Consider the following 20950-nt stretch of genomic DNA (forward strand, 5'->3'; position numbering starts at 1 on the left):
TTTTCAGACAATCAAAAACTGAGTTTATTGCCAAGAGACCCATACTATAAGAATCGCTGAAGGGATATATTTTAGGCAGAAGGCATAGGATAACTGAACAAAAATTAGGTTTGTAAGAAGAAATAAAAACCTATATCCAGGAATGGTTAAAAAGAAAATAAATGTAGAAGATATTTTTTTTCTTTTTGAATTGCTCTAACAGATAATTGAGTGCCTACAGCAAAAACAGTAGCAATGTGTGGTGGTTTTTAACATATATAACATATGGAAACATAAAATGACAATATTAGCAGAGAGATGAGAGACAGGAATTAGAAACATGCTATCATAAGGTTCTTACTCTACTTGTCAACAAAATAAATATTTTTTGAAGTTAGACTATGAGAAATTAAAATTTTATACTATCAACTCTAGGACATTTTCTTTTCTTTCTTTTTTTTTAAGATTTATTTATTTATGATAGACACAGAGAGAGAGAGAGAGAGGCAGAGACACAGGAGGAGGGAGAAGCAGGCTCCACGTCAGGAGCCTGATGCAGGACTCGATCCCAGGACTCCAGGATCGTGCCCTGGGCCAAAGGCAGGTGCTAAACCGCCGAGCCACCCAGGGATCCCCCTCTAGGACATTTTCTTAAAATATTTTTAAATGTAGGGGTGCCTGAGTGGCCCACTTGATTGAACATCTGACTCTTGATCTCGGCTCAGGTTTCAGGGTTGTGAGTTCAAGTACCCCCCCCCAAAATATATAATATATATGCATATATATTAAAATTATAAATATATATTAGATATATAGTAAAAATATATGCATACACATATATACATATTAAATGTATAAATAAAGGGCGAGAAATGTAAATAAATACAAAATCATGAACAATACTCAATTTGACAACAGGAAGAAAAAAAGGTGAAAGTGCAACAAAGAACAGATAGAACCAATAGGAGAAATAATGGGGTAGATTTCAAATCCACTAATATTCACAATTACATTGAATGAAATGTATGGCCTTAAAAAATGTATGATCTAAACACACCAATTAAATGACAGAGATAGTCGTATATAAAAATACAAAACAGAACTGTTTTTTGTTACAGTTCATCAACAGGCTAAAAATAGAAGAATAATAAAGACACTATGAAATACTAATCAAAAGAAAGCTCAAAAAAAGGAAGCTGGATTGGCTATATTAATATGACTAGATATATTTCAAAAGAAAGACTGTTATGAGGTGGGTAGAGAGGTATGAGTAACATAAGGATAAAAAGGCCAACTCACTGCAAAGACAGAACAATCCTAAATATGAATGCAGCTAACAAAATAACCTTATAATGCAAGATGCTATAATTAGAATTGCAACAGCAAAGAGATAAAGGTTGGATATAGTTGGATAGAGACCTCAGTATTCCTTTCTGTAGAAACGGTAGGCAAAAGCTTGGTAGGAATACAGAAATTCTGAACAACACTATCAACAACCTGACAGTGGCAGAGTACACTTTTTTTCAAGTGTATGTGTGGGTAGTATTCACCAAGTGAGACTGCATCATGGGCTATAATACAAACTTAACATATTTATACAAATCATACAAAACGTGTTCTATGACAACATAATAAACAACAAATCAATAATGAAACTTATTTGGAAAAATCCCTAAATATTTTTCAATTAAATGGCATGCTTCTAATAACCCTTGGTATATCAAAGAAGAATTTCCAGAATAATTAGAAAATATTTTGAAGCAACTGAAAATGAAAATACATCCAAAAAAATCTGTGATGTTGCTACCATAGCAATTAGAGTGGAATCTGTAGATTTAAAGACTCAATTAAAAAAGAATAAAAGTCTCAGTGATCTCAACTTCAACTATGACACTATGAAAAGAAAAGCAAACATGTTAAGCCCAAAACAAACAGAAGAAAGTAAAAAAGATAAGAGCAGAGGCAATAAATTGTAAAACATAAACCTTGAGAAAAATCCATGAAAACAGAACCTAGTCCTCTGAAATGATCAGGATAACTGATAAAACTCTATCTAGAATGGTCAAGAAAAAAATCGAGAAGATATAAATGATAAATATCAGAAATAAAAGAAGGGATATCAATACAGATCTTATGACATTATAAGGATAACAGGTGAATAAAACAACTTGATATCCATAAATTTCATAACTTAAAAATGAACATTTAAAAATAAACATTTTCCCTGAAAGACACAAACTTCTAATCTCACTTGAGTACACAGAGTAACCTGAATTGTACTTATTATGAATTCATAAGTTGAAAACTTTCCAACAAAGAAAAATTCAGGTCTAGTTGCTTTACGGCAAATTCTACCAAACATTCATTCATTCATTCATTCATTTAAAAATATTTTATTTATTTATTCATGACAGACACACACACAGAGATGTAGAGACACAGACAGAAGAAGAAGCGGGCTCCATGCAGGGATCATGCCCTGAGTCAAAGGCAGATAGATGCTCAACTGCTGAGCCTCCCAGGCGTCCCTCTACCAAACATTTAAAGAATAAATAATACTAGTGCTAAAAAAAAAAAAAAAAAAAAAAAAAGCAACAAACACTTAAGAAAATACAAGAGGAAGAGAAATCTAAAAGGGAAGCCGTTATTCTGATAAAAAGCCTGACAAAAATAACATACTCAAAGAAAACTACACACTAATAACCTTAATGAATATACACAAAATCCTCAACCAATATTAGTAAATTAAATAGAGCAATATATAAAATTGATAATATATCATGACCACTTGCTGTTTTTCCCAAGAATGGAAGACTGTTTCAACATTTAAGAACCATTCAATGTGATTTATGCCATCCACCCCTACCCACCTCCTCTTTGGTCACCATCAGTTTGTTCTCTATAGCTAAGAATCTGTTCTAACTATAGACTCTTAACTGTATTGTGCATTTTAAAGTCTGCTGTTGACCACTGCCTTATTCTAGACTTGGTATTTATATATCCTAGCTTCCCTTTGGGGTTTCTTTCATGAAGAACTCTCTCTTGAGAGCTCAGATAATACTGAGGCATAAATGGGGAGATGATAATGATCACTGCCTCCATTTTGAAGAAAGGAGTATAACAGACCTGAGTAGGATATGATGCATGCATGCATGCTCTGATTTTAGAGCTTGTGGGAAACTTATAATTTATATTATTCAATGAGGAAAAATGCTAGGTACACTGGAAACCCCCACACCCTCATCTGTGGTGCTTCTTCCTACTGAGCCTAGCTAGGGACAGACTCAGAAGCCAGCAAACACCCACAACCTACTTGAGAAAACTAAGGCCAAAAGAGACAGTGTAGCTCGTGCTCCACTACCAGCTGATAAAGAAACCAGAAATCAATCTCCTTATACAGTGCTCTTAGACAACATTTTCTTATCTTTGAGATTTCACAATGTGGCTTATTTGTTTTGTTTTATTGGAAACTTTACCAATTTCCAGAGATGAGAAGATGTGTGCACTGCTATCATTAATTGAACAAATGCATTTCAAGTGAATTTTCACCAGAGGTAAGAATTGGACTGTATCAGGTAGGGTGCTAGGCTCAGCTCAACTGGTAATCAGCTTTGTAATCTTAGCTAATAGTGTTCTAGTATTCATTATCTCATTTTGAAAAAAAAAAAGAGGTTTGGATTATACACAGAAGTCTATATATGGAATCAACAATCATACAAATCCTACCATCTTCTCCAAATGCTATGAATAGCCAGACATTACTTCTTACAGTCTGGATTACCAAATTTTACTAAAATCAGTCACAAGTCACAATAGCTTCCATGAAACACTAAAAACTGTCTTGGACTAGAGGACATAGCTTGCTTTGGTCTGCTCAAAAAACACAAACTGGATCTTTTATATGAAAATTATAGAGAGAAACCTTCTTGCCTGACATAAGGAAGAATTCTCTGACAGAGTTGTTCCAGAACTGGAAAGGATAACCTGTGGGGTCAAGATTCCAATCCAGAGCCTGCAATGTCTTCCATTACTCAAGCTCCAGAGAAATTCTAGAAGTAGGTGCAAACCTGTTCTATCTGATATCTAAAGAGCATTCTAATTATATGAATTTGTGATTGTTGTTTTCAAATTTGAATGTATTATAAAATAAAATGTGTTTTAAATATCTGCTAACTAGCCAGAGTGTTTATGTCTTATTTTCCTTTATTGATAAATTGTTAGCTCTCTCGCTTTTACCAAACTGTAAAGCCAAATGTGAACAGCCACCAAAATAGGCAACTTCAAATAGTTTATGAACAATTATGTAAGGGAATAAGCAATGGGGAAGCACTTACAAAGAACTAGTTATGAGGGGCGCCTGGATGGCTCAGAAGCATCTGCCTTAGGCTCAGGTCATGATCAGGACCCTGGGATGGAGCCCTGCATCGGGCTCCCTGCTCAGCAGGGAGTCTGCTTCTCCCTCTCTCTCTGCCTTCTGCTCCCCCTGTCTGTGCTCTTTCTCTGTCAAATAACTAAATAAAATCTTAAGAAAAAAAGAACCTGTTATGAGCTCAGTACAAAGCAACATTTTAACCTGAAGTTCCTTAATATCTGAGCAGACTCTGTTCCTGTTAGATGGGTTCAAGAAGATGGCACTTTCATTAAAGTCTGGACTAGATGACCTCTGAGGTTTTCTAAGGAGAGCAGCAAACACTCACAGAGATACTACAATTCTTTTGGAGTTCAAAGAGTAGACATTAAATCTGACTTTTCTGCATCACACAAAAATACTCTTTCACTTCTGATCTTTGTAAGTCACAGTTGTGTGGAAAAAGCGGACATCCTGATGAAACTGAGGGTTCATACCATCGTTTTTTAACCTGTGCTGTCAGCCAGTGCTTGTTGGCTAACAGAGTTTGAGATCTTGCATTCTTGGAGAGGAGGAGCACCTCATATAGCTCTAGCCACCACACACGCACTTGATAGCTATTGATTTCTGTTTCTTATGAGCACGTCAGTGAAATACCAAGTTTCCTCTGCTCTGGTAACACTCACTGAAATATATGAAGAAACAAGCTTTTAGAAAAGCTAGAGGGTGCTATTAACTGGCTGAGATATGCATCCAGATCAACTATTTGTGGTAACTAGTCTGAAGAGAACAAAGCTTCAGGGAGCTTCTGTCACAAAATGTTTGTCCTGTTCCCACAATGGGAACATTTCAAAATTGCTCTTGCTGTTTATAAACAGATGACATGATTTCTCAGAGTCACGGCGGAGGTCTAATTACAAGCATGGATGTCATGACTGTGGGGACCAGCAAAGGAAAGATCATAGTGCAAATGAGTCAGAGAACTTCCTTTGAAAGATATTTGTAGATGCCTGGAAGTTTTTAGTGTATTTTTTTTTCTACCTTTCCCAAAACAATTTTCTCCAGGGATATCTGAGTTCTCGATTATATCCTATCCTGTGAAGCCAGCTATGAAGATAAGATGAGGTAGGCAGGCTTCAGACACCACATTTAACAGCCCCGACATCAGGTGAGAAAGGTGTGACTCTGTGAACAGACCTCTTGTCTTGTCTTTTCTTGCTGTCAGTATTTATGCAATGAATAAATAACCCCCAACAAAAAGTGAGTTACCTTTTCACCTACAGCAACCTCCAGGGGCTTGTTATGGCAGCCCAAGAGCTAGTCCAGGGATCTGACCTTGGAAATCTCTTAATAGAACACTGAGTTCTATGCTGTGGCACCAAATCAAGGTAGGTAAAAAGAAAACAAGAAAAGAATTCCCCCCTGCTGGAGGTTTCTTTTCAGTTTTGCTTTTTTTTTTTTTGTTTTTGTTCCCAAATCAGGGTACAAAAAAGTGGTCTCCTCTGAAAATTTTGCTTTTGCTTAGAAAAAATCTTAATGTAGTTATCTTATTCAGTAAAGACTCACGTTCTGCTGTAACCCCGTTAGGGCTTATGAAGAGGCATTAAGACCATATCAGTTACCAGCCACCTGGCTCTCCAACCCCATGGTCTATACCAAGAGAACACTAGGAATAGGTAGCAAGACAGCCAAGAAGTCAGGGCCTTACAGTTTTTGTGCTTATTAGGAATACCAGATGGAGAGATGAAGGTGACTGCTCACCAGCACTACCACTCCCTAAATCAAGTGAAGAAGACTTTGAAAAAAATCCCTCATAAATTTGAGGGGGGTTTCTACAAGGAAAAACTGGCATCTCAATCCCTGCTGGAGAGTCTGCTCAGGCAATTGGCTTGCTCATCTCTCTCTGGGTCTAGGTCATCACAGAAAATAGATAGTATGTTTCGGCAGTAGGGCAGCTGGCAACAACCTGACCCCATGCCATCAGATATGGCAAGGTTTTGTGATGCTCCTGGGAAGTGAGTGCTTAGCTTATCACAGGAAGAAGCTGAGCCTTTATCAATCTTGCCTCCTGTCCTTGCCAGGGGCACAGGACCCCAAAAGGAGCCAACCACTGGTTACAAGTGTTGAAGGACCGGAAGATGTCAAGTAGAGCTGTATCGTGCATCCAGAGAACTGTGCAAGGTGGAGGCACACAGGGCCCTCTAAAGAACACTCAGGCACCCATCAGGAAAAGTCAGGAGTAATGGCCTGTCCTACTGCTTACACAGTATCAGCCAGAGATGCACACAACCAACAGAGAAGAGCTGTGACCAGGGTTCCAGTGAAGTAATGAAAACTTGTAAATTTTCTTATCATCCCTCTACCCTGTGGCCACCAAAGAGGAGAACATGAACAGTTTGTGTCCCTTTTTACATTCCCGTGTTGGAGTTGAATGATAAGCAAATGATGGACAATTCTAGGGCCTCTGAGCCATGGGCCAGACCTTCTTAAACTGATAAGACTCAAGTTTTAAACTGAACTGGGACTACTTTTTAATCACTCAAAAGTTTCAGGAACTTGATGTCTACTAGACATATCAAGGTACAGGAAAAGGACATCTGGTATAGAGCAGGTAGGGAGAGTGATCAGAAGATGTAAAACCATTTTGTGTTTACGTTCTAATGAGATGAGACTCCTTAGAAAGCTTTTACACGAATACATAATTCCCATGAAATTTTGCTTCCAGAATTGTTTCTCAATCTCAAACAGCCCCTCAAATCTCAAATCTCAAATGTTTAAAGACCTCTGGAATATCCAAATTAATCCACTACAGAGATAATTCATTTTGTTTTTTAAATTTATGATAGTCACACACACACAGAGAGAGAGAGAGAGGCAGAGACACAGGCAGAGGGAGAAGCAGGCTCCAAGCACCGGGAGCCCGATGTGGGATTCGATCCCGGGTCTCCAGGATCGCGCCCTGGGCCAAAGGCAGGCGCTAAACCGCTGCACCACCCAGGGATCCCTACAGAGAGAATTCAAAATCTATTTTTTTCTATAGAAGTTTACAATGATTATGATTTTAGTGGGCTGATACTTCAAGAAACACTGACTTAACGGGACAGTGAAACATGCAAAAGGATGAAACTGGACAATTTTCTTACCCCATACACAAAAATTAGCTCAGTATGGATTTAAAGACCTATGTGACACTAATTTCTCTGACATAAGACATAATATCTTTCTAGCTATGTCTCCCAAAGCAAGGGAAACAAAAGCAAAAACAAACTATTGGGACTACATCAAAATAAAAAGCTTCTGCACAACAGAGGAAACAACAAAACTAAAGACAACCTACTGAATGGGAGAAGATATTTGCAAGAAATGTATCTGATAAAGGGTGAGTATCCAAAATATATAAAGAACTTATACAGCTCAACACCCAAAAAACAAATAATCCAGTTTTTTTAAAGTAGGCAGAAGACATGAACAGTCATTTCTCCAAAGAAGACATCCAGATGCCCAAGAGATGCTCAACATCACTCATCATCAGGAAAATGCAAGTCAAAACCACAATAAGATATCACCTCACACCCGTCAGAATGGGTAAAATAAAAAACACAAGAAACAACAGGTGTTGGCAAAAATGTGGGAAAAAGGAACCCTCTTGCACTGCTGGTGAGAATGCAAACTGGTGTAGCCACGATAGAACACAGTATAAAGATTCTCCAAAAACTTAAAAATAGAATTACCAAATATCCAGTAATTCGACTACTAGGTATTTACCCAAAGAATATGAAAACACTAATTCAAAAGGATATGTGCACCCATGTGTTTATTGTAGCACTATTTATAATAGCCATATTATGGAAGTAGCCCAAGCTGTCCATTGGCAGATGAATGGATAAAGATGTGCTGTGTATGTGTGCAAGAGTATTACTCAGCCATAAAAGGAGTGAAATTTTGCCATTTGCAACAACATGGATGGATCTAGAGAGTATAATGCTAAGCGAAAAAGTTAGATACAAATCCCCTATGATTTCACACATATGTGGAATTTAAGAAAAAGAACAAATAAGCCAAGGAGTCTTGAATTCTTGGGCTGGTTTTGCTCCTCCCCCAAATCCTACTTCTCAAATTTTGGGGGGCGTACTTATGGGAGATAGAGGTTCTAGCTCTGGAATTACACCAACTGAAGTATGAATCGAGTGGCTACCATTTGTTAGCTCCTGATCCTGGGCAAATGATCTAATCTCTCTATGCCTATTCCATCTCTACCAAATGAGACACTAATAACATTTATAATGATTCAACAGAGTGGAGTTACTATGAAATTCAGATGAGAACACACTCTCCATCATTTAGCACAGTGCATATATTCGTAGTTTCTTCTATTACCACTGTCCCTACCACTGTTACTGTTACTCTGAACTCACAAAAATCACTTCGATGTCCCTCTCGTCTCTTTGACTTCCCTTCATTATCTACTTTTCCTTTCCCTACTTTTCCCCCTTCCCTTGAACCGTCTAAATCATGTTGCCAAATATTCTCTCAAAGCGTGCTGATACCACTTTTGGGTACCAGATATGTACTGCACTGTCATGACCTAAAATACTTAATATTCTCTCTGATAAAGAAGTCATTTGGCCAGCAATAGTAAGTGCACAACAATGTAAATCTACATAAATATTTCATTGTTTGAAATCTGTGTTAGTCTTGATACATCTCTGTAAGTCTTGGTAGAGGTGCCCTTAAACTTTTTTCCCCCACAGATAAGAAAAGACAATTATGATTATATGTCATACTACAATGATTATCTGGTTCTCCTGAAAATTAAAATGTCTCTTTAGATTAATAGATGGATGTTCTGCAGCCATATTTGGGGGTCGACATGTGTCTGAAGCCAGTTTGCTGAAGTGGTTAGAGCACCTTGCCAAGGAAGAGAGCAGGGAGAAACTACAGACTTGTTTCTTATAACCCAAGAATATCTTTGGGGGGCTGTTTGAGAAGATGGGTAATTCAGGGGTGAGGCTGAGAGTATCTGAAATCTAATGATCTCAATGCCTATTAGACAAAAGATGTAGAAATGGTCACAAAAAGGAAGAATATACATATATAGAATTGCTTGTCTCTCTTAGTCTTTATCCAGACGAGAATGTGATCACAAGTTTTCTTTCTCTATTCGCAATTTGGCAGGCCTTATTGAAATGTTCAGATTTGTTAATATCAACCCTTTAAAAGATAAAAATATAAAATAAATCATGGAAATGAGAAACCAATTTTGTTAGAGAAAATTTGTCAAATAAGTATGTGTTATGGGCAAGATGTATAATCCGGATATTATGAGCAATTCTTAGTTTATGCCTAGGAATTCACTAGAAGCTATTTTTAACAGAGCTCAGATTTCTTCCTATGATACATCTTTTCCTCAGTTCACCCTTCTCCTTATCATGCTCAGTGTGCATAGATTTATATACTACATAATTATGGCATATTCTTAGACACACACATAATATCAAGTCACTGCAGCAGACATTTTTTCTTCTCATTGAGAACAAAGTATTTCCTGCTTTATTAATATGGTAGCCCTCATTAACATTCTACTTTTTTGAAAAATGTCAATTTCATCGGTCTTTTTGCTAAGCTTACAGCAAGTCTACCTCTTGATATTTCACACACACACACGCATAGATACATATATATGTATCTATGCACATACTTTTTTTATACGGAATAAGCTTTGACACAGGTTTGATTGTTACAGTTGAATTATAATGGATCTATAGAAAAATCAAAACTGGTTTTGAGGAAGGCCTTAAAAATTAGCATTCAAAAGCTTTTTTTCTCCTATTTTACTCCATATTACCTTCAGGAAACAAATGACATCTATTTGAGATAAAAATGCTGCTAAATATAACATACAATATTTAGTTTGCATATAAGTTTTATGTAAAAGGGAACTTCTGACATGAATATTCATTTCTTATCTCTGATATTCTATGTGAAAAATCAAACCCTGAAAAAATTAAGAGCCTCAGGGTCATGGCACAGCAGCACATAGAAGAAACCAGGTCTCTAATCTGGCCCCAGGCTCCGTTTAATCCATTGCTCAGTCTTTCCAATGATACTTTTTCTCAGACACTTGAAAAATATAGCTGTCATGAGACTTGTATGCTTGCTTGATAGAACAATTGTTTCACTTTTTACTCTAGTTTAAATGGGTAATTTGACAGTCTGAGGAGTATATTGGTGTCTATCTGTCTAGTATCTACCTATCTATCGAGATAGTTCTAACTGAATTATCTGTGATTAGTTTTCTCTTTTGATTAGGACTGTATCTCAAGATGACTGAATCCTAAATTTGACCCCTGCAGGAGGCTTTCAGATTTGCTTAATATGCTAAAGTTTATCTCCACAGCAGACATCTGTTAAGATCTCTTGTAGTTGTTTGATGGGAGAAAAAAACAGTCAATAGCCTTCAATAAAAGAAAGTCTGAAGGAAAAATCATTCAAAAAGCTTTGCAAGAGATGAGTTACAGTGTATCAATGGCACCACAATGGAAGAATACAAGGGTCGTTGCAGACTGTTTTCTAAAGATATAAAACTCGATAGACTTCCATTGAAATAGTCAACAGGATGTTGACCTTCCACAGAAAAGATATTGAAAATAACCGGGAAACGTTATTCTGCCACAGTACTAAATCACAAGACATCTGGATCTGTCATACCAAATAAGTTCATATCGTTGAAACACAGCAAAGTGTATGAAAGAACAGAAATTCTGAAGGAAAACCATACTTCTTAAACATAAAGGGATTGATTTGAGAGATTAGGCTTTACAGTTAGAAAAAGTTTTGACTCAGGAAAAGTTAAGATTTGCGATATGAATATGTAAAGTGAATACATCAAAAGTCTTTTTGTCAGGATAAAAAAAATGGGAGGTATGAAAGTAATCGTTTCTTGTAAATTATGGTATCAGAGGTCTGGGAAACATCCCTGAAAAGGGAAGGAAAGTAAATTTAGTAGGAATGAAAAAAAGTATTTCTTTACAGAATAAGTAGCTCACAGGGTGACACGGGCTGAAATCTAAGCCAGTTCGAGAAGCCTTGGGAAAAACCCCTGCATAGAGCTTCAATCTATCACCAGGAAAATTAACAGTATGAGGAACACGTTTGTAAGCCACACTCTTCTCCTCTGTTAAGTTGTTCGGTCTTGTTACATAAATCTAGAACTTCACAATGGAGGGGGACTGTGAAATGTTTGACATTTTACTTGGTCAGAGAGCGGTGTTAAGTGAGACAAGATAAAAGGTTCATTGATAAAGTTATCAAATCGGACCTGGCCTTTTTGTCTATAGCACACTTTTGGTAAAAGGTTATAGCATTCCTACCTTGTTGTCTTTATCCTTCTCCCCACCCCCTACTCCACCCCCACACCCTGTCAAAAAAAAGACCAATTTTTCTCTGCCCTAATAATGACTGCCCCCTAGCACAAGACACTAGGACTCAATGGGACTCTAAATCTTTCATTTTATTGATGAAGATATTGAAAACCCTGAGAGGTTGTGACAACTCACAATACATTCAAATGCAATGCGTTTTCTACAAGAGCCCAATAACATAGTGACTACCCCCTTATAATCACGAATCTAGTAAAACACTGCAGTCAGTATTAGATGGGAGGCATTTAGAATTCATCAGCTTTGACGAATAATATACTGTTTTGACAGATATATTTGATGTAGAAAATTCTCTTTAGGCAAGAGGATCATTCATGTATATTTTTTATTCTAGAAAACTCTTTTAATCCTAAAAATTCCCAGATAAATTAACTCCCTGAAGTCAGATATCTTTAGGAAATGTTGCCTTATATTTCTCTAGGCTGGAATTTTAATTATCACAATTAAATGTGTACCTTATTCAACCATTCAGCTGTGGTTTGGATATGATTTCTAGCCAACTTGCAAGGAAAATTCTATTACAAGTTTTGCAAGTAGGAGGCAGCCAATGACTCTTAATTGTACGAGTTACTAAAGGCTTGAAATTTCTATTTTTTAATATTATTTACCATTTTCTGACATTAAGCAACCTATCTCATTGTTTATTATCTATCTAGTTCCTCTAGTAAAATTTAAACTTCATAAAGGTAAGGACTTTCTCCTTCTTCTTCTCCTTCTACTTTTGTATCACTATCACCCTGCACTGTATGCACTACATTGAAAGTACTCTACATGTTTTCATTACTTGCATACAGGAAAGTCTAGAAATGCTATATCTGCATATGTGGCATTGTATTTATAGTATTTTTCAAAATTAAATATTCTGTTTTTCACTTGGAATACCAGAATTTTTAGACATTCATATAAGTTACCCAAATGGAAACTTCAGCCTCCTCAATGCTTCCTTAAGAATTGTTTCCAAGATGGGACGCCTGGGTGGCTAGGCGGTTTAGCGTCTGCCTTCGGCCCAGAGCGTGATCTTGGAGTCCCGGGATCCAGTCCCACATCGGACTTCCTACATGGAGCCTGCTTCTCCCTCTGCCTGTCTCTGCCTCTCTCTGTCTCTGTGTCTCTTTAATAAATAAATAAAATCTTAAAAAAAAAAAAGAATTGTTTCCAAGAAATTTTCTTTTTTTTTTTCCAAGAAATTTTCTATAGAGATAACTCCATAAAGAACGTATTCCTAATGTGAGATATTTCATTTAAATGAGAATAGGCAGGGTCCTTTTTTCATATTGAATATCAACTGCAATGTCATAATCATTTTATGCAAAAAGGACACAGGTTATTTAAACCTTTCTTCTAATTTAAGCAAAATCACACTTTACACATGTCAGATTAATGAGAATCTGTTCTATTTTGCAGTTCACTTAAGAAGCTATTCATTTCCAGGACATTTGGAAAACATCAAATCTCTTTACTATAAACTTTCCTTATTGTCAGTACTTAGAGTATTCATAATCTTTACAATCGAAGAGTGTTTGTTATCTATCTCAGATTCAGATACAGTCAGTCCTTTTTTTTCCTGCTTTTTCCAGTAATGTTACAGTATCACCAGTAGTTTTGACAGTTAAGCCAAACTGATCTTCTGAGACTGTGAATCATGAAATTTTCACGTATTTCCAATTACTAAATGATGAGATGGATATACGAGAGAGGTTTAAGATGATGGGCTAAATTGAGAAAATGTGATTTCTCAGCAAACCACAGTAGGATAGAGGAAAGAATGATTAAAATGTAAATTTTAACTATGGCTTCCATAACAAGAAAGGAGGAAAACAAAGCTTTTAACCAGTTACTTTAAGGTTCTCTACCTTACCATGATTTGCTGAAGATCCCAAAACATTTTTCCTTCTTCGGAAAGAAGAGAGAGAGATTAGAGGATGTCCCAGTGTTTAATTTCCCCTTATTTTGACTAAATATAAAATTTCAAAAACAAACTTAAATGGATTGATTTTAAAGAATCGTCACAGTTACTTTATGTATAGAATTACTAATTCTGCAGAGTGATTTCTATTTGTCTTTTAGAATGCGTACCTATTAAGAAAATTAGAACAATCAGCTATGTTGAGAGTCTTTAAAAGACAAGCATACAAACAAGCAAACAAACAAACCCAGAAAATCATTCATAGGATGTGAAGTCATTAAAATCAAGAATCCTAAAACCTATGGCTACATTTCATAGGCTGCATCTGGGGGCAAGTCCCCCACAACTTGCAAAGTATTTATTTAGCTTTGGGGATCAGGTCTTCAAGCTACAGTAATCAGAACCTGCTTTAAATATTCCTACATCCAAGACTTTAATGAATATTCTTTACTGGGCAATGAAATTCCATGGCAGCAACACGGTTTTATTATATTTTCTATAGTAACACATTTACCCAGGACCCACGGTAATATCATCCACTCGACGATGGTTGGTGGTGGACCTTGCCTGTTCAAGTCTGACCTGTCGATGTGCTGAGAGGCAAGCAGCAGCAGGAACAAAAAAGTCAAATAGGACGCTGTATGGCAGATGAACTTGATAAATGGCTTTCTGATGAACAGTCCCAGTGGGCTTTTAGGAGCTATAAGGTAGCACACAGAGAAGACGGGAAAAAGAAGTCCTATTATGAAACATGTCACCATCTTCACCGCCCAGTGTCGTCTCCTCCAGCCTGGGAACTCATCGTACCAGCGAGACGCAAGCAGTTGTTGACAATTGGGTTGAGCAACAAACTAAACAGAAAGGAAGCGAAAAGGAAGAGTCAGTGTTACATGAGGTGGCTTCAGTTTATCAGTAAGACCACAGATTTATCCTTAAAGTCACCAGTCCTGCTTTACATAACTTTATACTGGGTGCCTGGCTGGCTTATTTGGTACAGTGTGTGACTCTTGACCTTGGGGTTAGGAGTTTGAGCCCCACTGTGGGTATAGAGATGACTTAAAAAAATAAAATCTAAAAAAAATAATTACTTTATAAACAATAATAAAATCCTTTAAATCATTCTGTGAATAAAACCCATTTATTTAACATTTTATACCCAAGGTGTAGTGCTATGTGCTTAGCCAGACGTAACAGAAATCATGGTTGTACTTGAGTAAGTAAAAATACAGCTGGAGAACAGGAATATTCATAGGATACACTGATAAGTGAGCAAAGTTGTGTACAAAGGCACTCACATATACATACATACATAAGAACTGCCATATATATATTATACATTGCACAAGAAAAGATGTTAATAGTGGTTATTTCTTGGCTTACTGGTTATTTTCCGGTTATGACATTACATTAGATTTTCATTTTTATATTTCGGTATATTTTTAACATTTTCTATGATAAACACTACTTTCACCATCAGAAAAAGTAAATATACTTTTAATTGAGTTGGGGCAATAAAAAAAACATACATGAAAGCGTATTAGGATTACCACGATATAAATCATCACAGCTGAATTTGGTGGAAATAAAACAAATACTTTGCCTAAGAATAATCAATTACCATATGCCAAACATTTCACAAACATTAACATCATTTTATCCTGACACATGTTGGAGATATAGCATAGACCTCACTCTCTTTTAAGGATGAGGATAGAGGGTTTTATGAGAGGTTAGTAAATTTACTTAAGGTTACATTTCTAGGGGATCCTTGGGTGGCGCAGCGGTTTGGCGCCTGCCTTTGGCCCAGGGCGCGATCCTGGAGACCCGGGATCGAATCCCACATCGGGCTCCCGGTGCATGGAGCCTGCTTCTCCCTCTGCCTGTGTCTCTGCCTCTCTCTCTCTCTCTTACTGTGTGCCTATCATAAGTAAAAAAAAAAAAAAAAAAGGTTGCATTTCTAGTAAATGATAAAATATTTGACCAACTGGTCCAGGATTTTTTTCTGCACACTACCTTTCTCACTGGGACTCACAGCTAGGCATTATATAAATTCAAAGGAAGTTATTTCTTCCAGATGGAATGGTACAAGAATGCTTCCCAGTAGATGTGGGCTCTGAAGGGGCAGGTTTGTATAAACAGAGGAGAGGAGAAAGCAATTAAAGGCAAGGTATAAGGTATAGTGGAAGAGAGAGAGCATACCCTAGCAGGAAGTATTTAAGGGATGCCCTATGGGCAGACTGACTGTTATAGAAGCTTTAGTTTCTTGAAAGGAATTTAAGAAAATTCTGTTGGCATCATTTTTCTTCTTCAGCCTTAGCCTGTGTGTACTTTCTTTAGACAAGACTTTGCTCCTACTCTTTTTTGATGGTGAGCAAGCCAAAAATCCCAAAGTTCACATAAAGAGCTTTGATTATCACAAACTAAAAGCTGTTTGAGAGTAATAGGAGAGAGAGGATGATTGACTAAAAGATCAATTCAAACATATGGACTGGACATGAAATGATTTCTCATGCAACTATTTCTCATAACCTTGTCTTGGACACCCTACTCATCAAAGGACATAGTGAGCAAAGAAATGAGTAATTAAGCTGAATTAGATTTATAATAATAGGTTAAGTAAATACAGATAAAATAATACTGCATTTCTTTAAGAGTTGGATGATGTGGGCTATCTTTATTACTTTGTAAGTAATTAATAAAATAGAATTTTATAATCCAAAGAATAGCTTTTCTTAACACAGTCCTTGCCTATTTTTCTGGCCAAAGTCAGGTATTAGAAAGCTAAAAATAGAGTTCTTGCTGATATATCGGCAGAGTAATGGCAAAGAGTGATGTAAGTTATTAACAAGCCTTGTTCTTTTTAAGAGTTGCCCCTCCAACACACATACACAATCCTTCCCATTAGCATTTTATAAGCAAATCAATCTATCATCTTCTTTCTGGTTTTTCATATAAAACACTCCTCATACTATTAGAACTTAGCACAGCTAAAAGGCCTTAATAAAGGGGAGTTAAGAAAATTCAAGATCTAACAAGCAGTTGCTATAATATCTCACTGATCCTCACAAATTAAAGAAATACAATAAGGGGCTAAGTAGAATAACATATTTAAGGGGCACCTGGGTGACTTAGTCAGTTAAGCATCTGCTTTGGCTCAAGTCATGATCTCAGGTCCTGGGATTGAGCCCTACATCGGGTTCCCTGCTCAAAGGGGAGCCTGCTTCTCTCTCCTCACTGCTCATGCTCGCTATCTCGCTCTCTCTTTCTCTCTCAAATAAAATCTTTAAAAACAAAAACATACTTAAAACATGCAGAAGAGGTAAAAAAAAAAAAAGTATGTACTTTGTTCAACATGATCTGGGTAAATTCTAGAACTAATGACCTCTGCCCTTTCTGGCCAAAATCTCATTCCAGCATGAGATACCTCAGAACAACTGAACAAATAACTTTTTAAGGAGCATTTAAGGTTTGCCTGGAGAAATACTTCTGTTGCCTAACACACACATATAGACTGTATTAAATTACCTACAGGAAGCAAATTATTTAGTCCTCTAGAACACCTGTCATTGCCAAGCACTAGGCCAGCCTTAATTTTTACTAATGCTTTTTTCTTAAAAGTTTTTTTTTTCTTTGATTATTGGAAAGTACACATATGTGCTTAGTAAACAAAGAGTGTACCTGATTTTCTACTAAACACAGACATAGTGAGGCTTATATAGAGATAAAGAACAAAGACAGGAGTACAAAAGAGCAAGACTGAGTGTGTATAACATACAAGTTTCCCCAGATGTGGATATTATTTGACTACAAATCTGTAATAATCATAGGATTGAAATAACCCAAAAAGTATTCCTAAGAATCACTATAAATCTAAATGTCCTCACAACGGTTTTACATTCTCTTTCTACTACACTGTTCACTATATGTCTATACCCACATTCTCCAAATTGTATGGTATTAATTAATAGATTTTCCATGAAAAAAAAAATGGGTTTCATAGTGGTTACCAAAATAAGGATTTAAAAAATTAAACTTCTATATTACAAGATTTTTTAGTCTTTAATTGCCAACGTGGATTAAAACATTTCATTAACTCATGTGTCCCTTCTTCCTTCCATTCTTTTTTCTTTCCTTCATGCTTCACTGTGTACTTCATTTCTTCTTTGTCCCCTCCTTCCTGTCTTTCTTTCTCTCTTTTTCCATTCCTTGTGTCTCGGTTTATTTGGATTATTTAGGAACACTCCACTTTACTCCAACTACTTCTGAAAGTCACCCTCAGAGAAGAGCCATCCTATCTCCGACGCCTACCACTGGCTCATTTCAGCAAAGTACTTTCAAGATGGGTCATCATATTGCCTGTGACATCCTGGGAGCCCTTAGCTCCCACCTACCCTACATCATCTTTCTATGGCACATTGAGTCACAGGAAGTAACTTCCCAGTACTGGGGTAAGTTGGGTAACTCTTCAGACACACTGTATTACAGCCTTTCTTCTCCCTACAGTTGTTGGCCAATTCTAGCACAATTCCTGCCATCACATTAAAATTCATATTAAAACATTAGGAAAATTCAAATTCACATTTGTGCCATGCATTTATAAAAGACACACACAAAAAGAAAATCTTTCTACCCCTCCTTTCAATAACCTTTAAAAAAGTTTCAAAAGTCTGATCTCATGATTATTTATAGAATCACTGAGTCATGGAATTCAAAATATTAAAAAACTGTAAAGATTACTGAAACCTAATTTTTATAAATAAAGAGAGATTCAGTATTAATGATTTTAAAACTACTACTCAAAATATTATAACACTCAATGCCATAAAGGAAACAAAAAAATGATCAAGAGAAAGGATAAAGCTACAAAGTAAAAACATAAAAAACCTAAACACTAAAACCAAAGAAACAGGAAACCTCACTGCTGCATGGGGAGGAATTAAATCTTAATTGGATGTGGACATAATCAACAGAAGGGAGTTCCAAAATTAATGGAGCCCTAGTCATTAAAATAACAATTGAGCAGATTTACTTGGTATTTGTCCTTTCTTTATCTTTTTAGTTTTTAAATATTTTTTCTAGTTTAAAAGTTTGTATCCAAGATTCAGACTGCAGCCATATTCTCTATCCAAGCAAAATCTAAATTCTGGGGACTACCAGCCTGGCAACTTCATGCATCTTGGCTAAGTCGGATAGTTATATGACAGTCTGAGTTGAGTTGAGTCTCCAGACAGTTGAAACTTTTGAGTTGAATGTATCATAGTGATTTACATACAGGCAATCTGGTTTCCTTGCTTAAAAAGGACTACAGTTTCCTCTGGGTCTTAATGTTTGTTTCTGAGCAATTAAAAAAATAATCTATACCCTTTGGGGTTTTATTTCCTCTGCCCAGGAATGCTTTTCAATAGCTCATTTTGTAATACTGATAGCAGGCAGGGTTTAAGGATTATTTGTAGGCCAAGGAGCTTTAGGGAATTATTTTGTCCATAGCTAAAAAAACGCTTTCTTCAACTTCAATCCCTAATTTCCTTTACAGCTCCCAATGCCCTTTAACCATCTGGGCCTCTCCCTGTTTCTTAGAGATAGCTCTAGTTGTGTTCCTAATTAAAGCCATTCTGGTCTCTTGGAGCACAGCCATACTGCATAACTAATCAGACGCTGTTACTTTATTAATCAACATCGTCTTCACCTGGTCCTCTCTAATTTAATTAAAACAATAACCTCATCTAGGAGTTGGACATTGGCTAGATAAATGGGGAGATGACTGAGATCTGTAAGAACCAGACACATTTGTCTTCTGAGAACTCAACATACGTTGGGGACTGATCATGTGACCAGTCTACCAGTTATTCTAATTTTTTCTATTTTTCTATTTTTTCTTTTTTCCTCACATAAGGTCAGTCTTTTTTTCCCTTTTTTTAAAAGATTTTATTTATTTATTCATGAGAGACACAGAGAGAGGCAGAGACACAGGCAGAGTGAGAAGTAGGCTCCCTGCAGAGAGCCTGATGCAGGATTCGATCCCAGGACCCCAGGATCACCACCTGAGCCAAAGACAAATACTCAACCACTGAGCCACCCAGGCCCCCCAAGGTCAGTCTTTTTATTGAGGTTATGAACAGGCAAACTTAGTTCAGCAAAGATGCCTTTGCCATCAGATGCATAGAAGTCACACATCTAGCACATACTTTACGGTACAGATTAGGAACCTAATACAGAGCATTTTGTGATGCATTAAAAAATAGGTAGAAAGTATAGGAGGGATCGTACCAAAAAGAAGTAGCCTGGGAAAAACTGAAGACAGGGAGCAGAATTTCTACGTTAAATCTGAAATAATAGGTAGAATTTTGATAGGCACAGCAGAAGGGCAAAGTATTTTAATTTAGACTTACAGAGTATCATGCTAGATACTTGAGGATAGAGACAGGTATGGTCAGATGAGCTATCCCCTGTGCTAAAAGGTCATTATCAATGGTGAATATGTCAGTGATAGAGTAATAAGGAAACCACAGCCATATTTGAGACATGGGTCTTTACTGAGGCGACGGTTGAGTCTAGTTCCTTGCTGCTCAGTGTGGGCTAAGGCCAGCAACATCGTCATCAACTGGAAGCTCACCAGAAGTGCAAAATCTTAGGCCCCACTTTGGACCTGCTGAATAGGACTGACATTTAACAGTGTGATTCCTAGGAATGTTAAAATTTGATAAACACTGGTTTAAAGGATTTGGTGTCTAGGGAAGCTCTCTTTAGCTCCACTGTATCTGATAAACGCTCAAAGAGTACTTTTAATTTGCTGTAAATATATTTGAATACTTATAAATCCTAGGAGCAAGTTTGTGTGTGAGGGAGTGGGTGTGCTTGGGTGTATGGTGTGTGTATGTCTGCAGGACTTTGTTTTAAGCTAACTCCAGCTACGACTGGTATGAGAAGTTGGGTGAGGGGAATGAGCCACAGAGTGGAGGGTTCTCAAAATCAATCGACTAAGCAGAAGAACTGCCTCCAGGCTTGTTAAAACCCATGTTCCTGGGCCTCACCTCAGTACTTCTGATTCAGTAGGTCCAAGGTGAGGCCCTAAACTTTGCATTTCTACCAAGTGGCCATGTGAGGCTGCTGTTGCTAGTCCAAGGACAAATGATAAGAACCACTATTTTATAGAAAAAGACTTTTTGTGTAATATAGGCCAGTCCTCCACTTTTTCTATTTTTTGCTTTCCTTAAGGTCAGTCCTCTTATTGAGATTATGAACAGGCAAATCTTGTTCATGAAGATGCCTTTCTTGTCA

At 36.8% G+C, this 20950-nt stretch overlaps 1 protein-coding gene across 6 annotated transcripts in view; it reads right to left on the reverse strand.

Moving 5' to 3' along the window:
* The window catches only part of TRPC4 (transient receptor potential cation channel subfamily C member 4), a 208333-nt gene that overhangs the window by 44784 nt on the left and 142599 nt on the right, over positions 1-20950 (reverse strand). For 5 of the 6 annotated variants that reach the window (XM_072720078.1, XM_072720076.1, XM_025996837.2 and 2 more), the window contains exon 4: positions 14187-14523. The exons of the other annotated variant lie outside the window; for it this stretch is intronic. In XM_072720078.1, coding sequence (XP_072576179.1) covers positions 14187-14523 — 337 coding nt within the window. The remainder of the gene's footprint in view (positions 1-14186; positions 14524-20950) is intronic. 6 annotated transcript variants of the gene reach the window in all.

This window comes from Vulpes vulpes, chromosome 9 (genome assembly GCF_048418805.1).
Source record: "Vulpes vulpes isolate BD-2025 chromosome 9, VulVul3, whole genome shotgun sequence".
Classification (NCBI taxonomy): Eukaryota; Metazoa; Chordata; class Mammalia; order Carnivora; family Canidae; genus Vulpes; species Vulpes vulpes.